General features: G+C 36.3%; 1 protein-coding gene across 1 annotated transcript; it reads right to left on the bottom strand.

The window, feature by feature from the left end:
• Positions 1-271: 271 nt before the first annotated feature.
• Positions 272-5,140, bottom strand: LOC147847577 (putative sodium/metabolite cotransporter BASS5, chloroplastic). The gene is made up of 5 exons (XM_087339030.1): positions 4,877-5,140; positions 4,220-4,326; positions 3,078-3,211; positions 2,026-2,219; positions 272-543 (listed from the first exon to the last, which is right to left on the bottom strand). The coding sequence occupies exons 1-5, from the start codon at positions 5,010-5,012 to the stop codon at positions 287-289; spliced, it is 828 nt and encodes a 275-aa protein (XP_087195156.1). The 5' UTR covers positions 5,013-5,140; the 3' UTR covers positions 272-286.
• Positions 5,141-6,833: the final 1,693 nt, after the last annotated feature.

Below are 6,833 nucleotides of genomic sequence, written 5' to 3'. Positions count from 1 at the left end.
GGAAAAAGGTTGAGAGGGAACAACATAGCATAAATTTTGCTGGGCATTGTCCTAACTGGTATGATTTCAACTCTAGATCATCCATGGATGGAAGATTGAAAATATCTTTTAAAAATGCAAAAAAAATATTTGCAGGTAAAAAAAGTATTAGCTTACATATTTGATACGGAAATCTGCCAATAGATGGGAAAAACTTTGAAGTTTTCTCCCTTCAGATCAAGAGAAAAATAGAGTTTGTCTAGTTATACAACTAAAGACCAAAAGTTAGCATTATACGGCCCTGAACTTACTTGTTTATCGCAATTCCAACAGCAATAGGACCCACCACAATCTGAGTAATATTGATGATCATTCCATAAGCATCTATTGGCAGTCGTTTCCCTAGCAGTACCGATGTAAGAGCTGGCGTCACAAATACAGCTGTTGCTGTTGAAAGAGAAGTCATCACAATACTCAGTGGAGCCATAGTTGGCTCCACCAAAAATGTTGCATAATTAGAAAGCTGTGCACCACTGACGCAAGAAACTAGAATTATCCCAGTCCCTAAGATGTAAGCAGAGAAATTTCTCTATTTCTGTCTCTTTTTTTTCATGAAAAATCGCTGCATTCATGCTCTCTCTCCCTCCCTCTCCTCTCTCTGCTTTATTTTACCAGTCTTCTATATGATTCACATCAACATAACATTTGGCCTCATAAACCACTTCCGAGGAAGCTTCCACTGTCTCATATGGGTCAGAAGATTTAGAGCAGCTCTATTATCAGATGTTTGGAGATGTTTTACTAGAGATCTGTGGATTAAGAGAATCTCTCTTAAAGAATAAACGGCCAACAGAACTTGTACAAAGGCAAATGTTAGTTTTCACCAGATGGTCATGTCAAGAGACCTCAGACCAAGCATAATCAGCACCTTCTAGTTGGATATTGCTTGAGGCAACAATCCATTTTGTTCATTCCAGATGGCCAAGGATACTTAGTTTTTCAGATTTAACCTGCATCAGAGGATACATAGCATCATTGACTGATATCAAGAATGATCACCCAGGTGGTTCACTAGGACATGTTATATGGCATCATCCAATGCGAGAGTTTAATGGTTGATCCACTCACAGTCTGGATCTAACAGATATGTATTTATTTTGTACATTGCATCCTCCACATTTTTGTAATCCGCAGTCCTTATTAGTGTCTATTCATCAGAGGCTAATTACATAAAGTAATATCCAGTTTAGGCACGATTTGATTTTGCTTTAAGTTACCAGACTTGTATAAGATTCACACAGATGTAACATTGACCTCATAGACCACTTTGGACTTTAATTTACCAGACTTGTATAAGATTCACGCAGATGTAACACTGACCTCATAGCGTTTCATTTCATTTCTCTCTTTCTTTTCATAATGGGTACCTGTGTTAATTACTATGTTGCGTAAAGGTCAACAAAACAACTACATGTGCCTAAGAAAGAAATCAAAGAGATGGCTGCATGAAATTATGTCATAGATATAAACACATCAATCCACAGGTAACAAACTCCCAAATGTACACGGATACAAGTGGCAATTTGTTTTGCATTCTCAATGATGCAAGGGGCCACCAAAATATCAACGATGGATGAACCTCAGTTTGTACAGTAGGCGGAGACCAGAAGATCATGTTTTCAACACCTAGATTCCAGTATCATCTAGTAAAGTAGTGCATAGAGTAAGGTTTGAACCCAGGTCCATGACTTGAAATCTTGGCTTACCAAGTAGAACCATAATACGAAAACAAACAAAAAATCCATATGATGCATAGGATATTGAGTCACCTTACACGTGGGTTCTAATATGCAGAGGGAGTCTAAATATCTATGTGATAATCTGTTGTTTCCCACTCAGTCTTCACAGTTTGCAATGCATAGATAAACAGAACATTCAAAAAGCTATTATACACTCGCAATCTATTTTCATCATTTTCAAATGTCTCAGAGGGATGGAAAAGGTCCAAAACAATAACCATTCTAGTTTTCAGAATAACAGTCATACCTATTGCTTGTGGAAGATGCAAATAAGAGACTGCCAAACTTGCAAAAAAAACACCAAGTAATGGCTTTAAGATAAATTGACCCAAGTACCCGACCATTATCACTCCCGGTCTTTGCAACGAGAGGATAAAATCTGATGCTTCAAAATTAATACCTACAGCAAACATCAAGAATCCAAGTGCTGGTGCATAATATCTGCAATGAACACCATGTGAAGGCTTATTTTATTGACTAAAATATTTAAAGTTAAACTGTGCCAAAAATTCCTGTGGAGATCATTTTAACAGATGAAAAATACTTTGCAAGCTGGCTCAATATTGCTTCCTAGTCCGAATAAAGGCCATTTAGAAGGTTGTTAATCTACCATTTGTGTCTAGTTTTCAATCAATTGAATGCTTTCACACGTTCTTTTATGACCTTGACCACAACCATATACTGTAAGAAGGCATTATCTCATGTATACAAATACGCATCAGATCTATTAATTCTCTAGAAGCATGATGCAATATGCCATATGATAAACAATTTCAAAGATAGTTCGCTAAAGAGATTCAAGTGAATGTATTATTCAAAAGCTATGACAATTAAATGTTGGCATCTTTCAGAAAATGCTCTTTAAAAGAGTATAGTCAACAATAAATGAACTAGTTGATAACATATTTCATGCATATTTCCATGAAGCAAACCAAGTAAGAGATTCTGTGGAATATGAAAGCACACAACTATAGATGCAGGTAAGATTTTATCAGAAAAAGCCATGGTTGATTAATTGATTGATTGATTTTTAATATCCATAGATGACAAATTGCGATCTATGAGATGGGGCCTAGCCCATGTGAGGATCAAACTTGGGTTCTTGCATTTTATTAAGATAATCTCCTTGGCATCATATGTAAACATCTTTCATCTTACAATCAACTTCCCAATCATGTCCCAAAACAGGTGGTTCTCCTAGACACTGATACGACCTTGTGTTTTGTTATGGTAAATTTGAGTGAGAAAAGGAAAATCATAAAGGAAATTTCAAAATCCCAAGTTATAGAAGAAATCAACCTGTTGGTGAACCATGTAAAACAAGGTGGAAACACAAATGCCAGTACAGTGCTTGCCATTATGACTTGAGGAAGGAAAGAACTTGCATTTTGGATAATATTCCACGCTTTGCCATTTGGAGTCCTTTCAAAAGTCTGCCAAAATCAGTTCTGGACTGCAATGACAAAACATATATTGTATAAAGCAACTCCTCTGCTACAAAGAATTTGAAAAAAAAAATCTGTTTCTTTTTTCTTGATCAGCACATCAACTTGTTATACAAGTAGGATAATAATATAAAATTATCAAAGCTTTCCCAAACAACTGCTCTCAGAAGCTGATTTCAAGGAAGATATGACCGATTTAAGGAGCACATAAATAGATACGTCAGCCTCGAAGCCCATCTGCATTCACAGTATCAGGATGTCTTCACATAAGAGTAAATTACCATTCTTTGTCTATATGAAGGAAAACAGAAACATGCACTGCATGCAACAAAGATGTATGATGTCATCCCTAGTCCCACCAAGGAAGGAGGTACCCACAAATGGAGACTATGAAATCCAGCACATCTCTATTTATGGATATTTTTATTAAAAGGTCTATATGTATAGTTCTTCACTGTATGAAGGTTTCCATCATATGACTCTTTATGCCCTTCTAACAAATCAATAAAACTTTGAAATGCTTTGTTTGAAATGCAGCCACAAACTCTATATTTAAGGATGAAACGAATAGTTGTGCTGCATTTGTGTATGATACTTGTGCACAATTCTTCCGTCTCTCTTATGGGGTACCAAAGATCAATTCACCACTAAATTTACTGAACATTTTGGTTATATTCAATAAAGTTTTCTCTGCAATGTGTACTTGAAGAACGTTATACTGGGAACTATAAGTTCATTGCTCTATGATGTAATAGAGGAGCTCGTATTTTCATCGTATGGGTTTTTAACAGCTCGTACATTCATCCAAACCATAGATTTACACACACATTGCAAACGGAATTGAATATAAACAAAGGCAGTTGATGTTGTTACCTTAGGGTTGCTATTTCAATGAGTAAAAGCACCATTCTCAAGAGGCAGCATCTGACAAAGTAAGTAAAAGTGGGAACCTAAAAGGAAACAGCTTGTATGGACAAAAAGACAGATCCAAGGCACCTTTTCTTTAGGTAGTTCTCCTCCATTCTGACCAGACAAGGAAGAAGAAGAAGAAGAAACTGGACAAATCCTTCTACTGCATCGATACAAACGTGGCAATGGGACACCTGATTTGTTGCACTCTTAGATTTCCTTTTCCAACGCTTAAAATCCTATTCCAAATGCTTAAAATTTTCTCTTCAAATGCTCAAACGGTCCTATTCATATGCTCGTTCAAAAGCTTAAATTGTGCCGTGAAAGTAATAACAGTACACATGCTTAAATTCTGTATAATCATGGTTGGCATGAAGAAAATTATCGTTTCTAGATCTACTGTGAGGCTCAATACCGTGTAGTTTATATTTATATGACTATGAAGATTTTCGGTTGATCTTTATGAGCGCCAATCCTTAGATTCACATACTCGAATTCTCACACATTGCATTCTTAAAATTTCCTTTCAAATCCTTAGATTCCCTTTCTCTAAATTGCTTAAATTTTTAATTTGCCAAATGCTCAAAATAACTTCTTTATTCATATGAACAATTTGCAATACGGGAAAACTTAACCTGTATCCAATTTCTCATTTTCCCATTTAAAAACAATAATCTCTTTCAAACTGATCAAAAATCCATTATCACATAAGCAAAAACCCAAATAAGATTGATCTAAACTTACTTGAACCGAAAAAGTAGGACTGTGGAGAGGGAAGGCGAAGGAGGTGGAGATGGAGACGGTGGGAAGAAGGGAGAGTTGCAAAATATCTTCTAGAGCAATGTTTATCAACAGGTGAAGCTCTGCACAGGAGAGCCATAGCTGTGGGAAGTTCTTCTTTTTCGCCTTCTTCTTCGTTATCGAGAGAGAGAGAGGGTGTGGAATGATTATTTCTCCTTGAATTGTAGAGAGTGCGAGTGTGTGTGGGGAGGGGGCGTGCGTTTGCGTTTGCGTTTGCGTTTGCGTTTGTATGAGAATGATTTCAATTTTCAAATATCAGGGGAGATTCTACAAATTTCCACAAACTACATACATATATTTATTTTCCAATGTCATGGAGGTCAATATTTTTTTGTATGCCACGCAAAGGTTGCGATTTCGATCGAGTTTTTGGCTACTACTAGGAATACTTTTTTACGCATACTTCTTCATTAATTTGAATCACAAACATGCACTTAGAAACATGCGATCCCTTCCACCTTGCATTCACAAATTTCATATTGTGTTTTATATATTCGATCATCGTCTTCAAAATGTCTTTTGTTAACTAGAATGCATGAGTTAGTTGTGTTTCCCTCGCATATCTTTGTTTAATCTAGTGCATGGCTTCATATATGAGCAAGACCATTACATGCTAATGTATGATACGAAAATACTACCTTCAACAGACATTTTTTGTATACATCTACGATTTACCTTATTTATATTCTGAAAGTCAAGTGGTTTTGCAAAATTACTAACAAAGCTTCTAGTTTTTAACGTAATGATACAATTGAGGGTTTGGGTCTTGTGAGACAAGTTTGATGTTCCCCACATTTGTTGGTATTCATAGCTTCTTTGACAAGTTTGAGAATGCAACGACACTTGTGTGTCATAGAGGACAACCAAAGATGAATGTAGGTTTGGTGTGAATATCGGCAATAACGTTAAAGTTGTGTTTTTTTAGTACCCCAAAAGGAAGAAAACGGAAGTGCATATAATCGTTCATATAGTGAGTGCATATAATCAAGGAAAAGAGATAGATTGATCATATATTTACCTTGAGGGGGAACATTCTAGAGGAATCAAAGGAATACTGTAAGGGTAATGATCTATGATAAAAGATTAATGGATGTAGGTAAGAGGAGCTAATGTTGGGGCCCCAAACATGAACGTTTTATTTTTATTTTTAAAGAAGATATATTGTCATTAGTGTAAACATTTTATACAAGGATTCGGCGGGGGAAACAACCATTTCGAAGGTTGAGAATGGTTGTTTCGTCGTAATTGGATGTCACGAATGGAGTAGTTGTTTAGACGATAAGAAACTCATGTTGTTGAGCAATTTTAGCATCAAAATCTCCAACTATACCATCCCAAACATGAACGTTGTATGGTGACAGATTGCTTTTATGCTATTGAACAGAAGATAAGGGCCATTGGATATGCCGACCATAAATGGTATATTGATCCAATGATAGAGGAAATAAGGGCACATTGGAAGTCGTGGGTCTTGGCTAAAAATCCAGTATTTAGATTAGATTGGAACCCAATTATTTATCAATGGACATATCCTTTTATGGCTAACAAGTTCAATTTCTTCCAATATTTTGTACCGTTGGGAGAGACATGTGCTTTCATACACACGTGATGTGTTACCGAGTGCATTTCAATATTGGAATCAACGAGGTATTACTCCCCAAATTCTTGCAAACTTATGGGCTATCTTTTGGGCAAGAAAATAGCCACACCAAATATTGCATGTACAATGGTTACTTGTACACCGACCAAGCCTTGCCAAGACACGTGATTGCATAGGATGGGAGTATCTTCTGGTTGTGCTCAATGCCATTTACAAACGGAAACTCAAAAACATTGTTTATGGGAATGCATTGAGTCTCAACTGATATGGCATTGTCTCCTTAGAAATTTTGCTAACTAT

This window comes from Azolla caroliniana, unplaced genomic scaffold, assembly GCF_043228905.1.
Source record: "Azolla caroliniana isolate FFs.n. ecotype wild unplaced genomic scaffold, voAzoCaro1.0.p SCAF_849, whole genome shotgun sequence".
NCBI lineage: Eukaryota > Viridiplantae > Streptophyta > Polypodiopsida > Salviniales > Salviniaceae > Azolla > Azolla caroliniana.
The sequence above is the reverse complement of the archived record's forward strand: the minus strand, read 5'-3'. Positions and strand labels throughout refer to the sequence as shown.

Coding starts and splice junctions, on each gene's coding strand:
- LOC147847577 (XM_087339030.1), bottom strand. CDS start 5,012: ATGGCTCTCCTGTGCAGAGCTTCACCTGTTGATAAACATTGCTCTAGA. Junction 3,212..4,219: donor GAGAACTACCTAAAGAAAAG/GTGCCTTGGATC, acceptor TGATTTTGGCAG/ACTTTTGAAAGGACTCCAAA. Junction 2,220..3,077: donor TTTACATGGTTCACCAACAG/GTTGATTTCTTC, acceptor TGTTCATTGCAG/ATATTATGCACCAGCACTTG.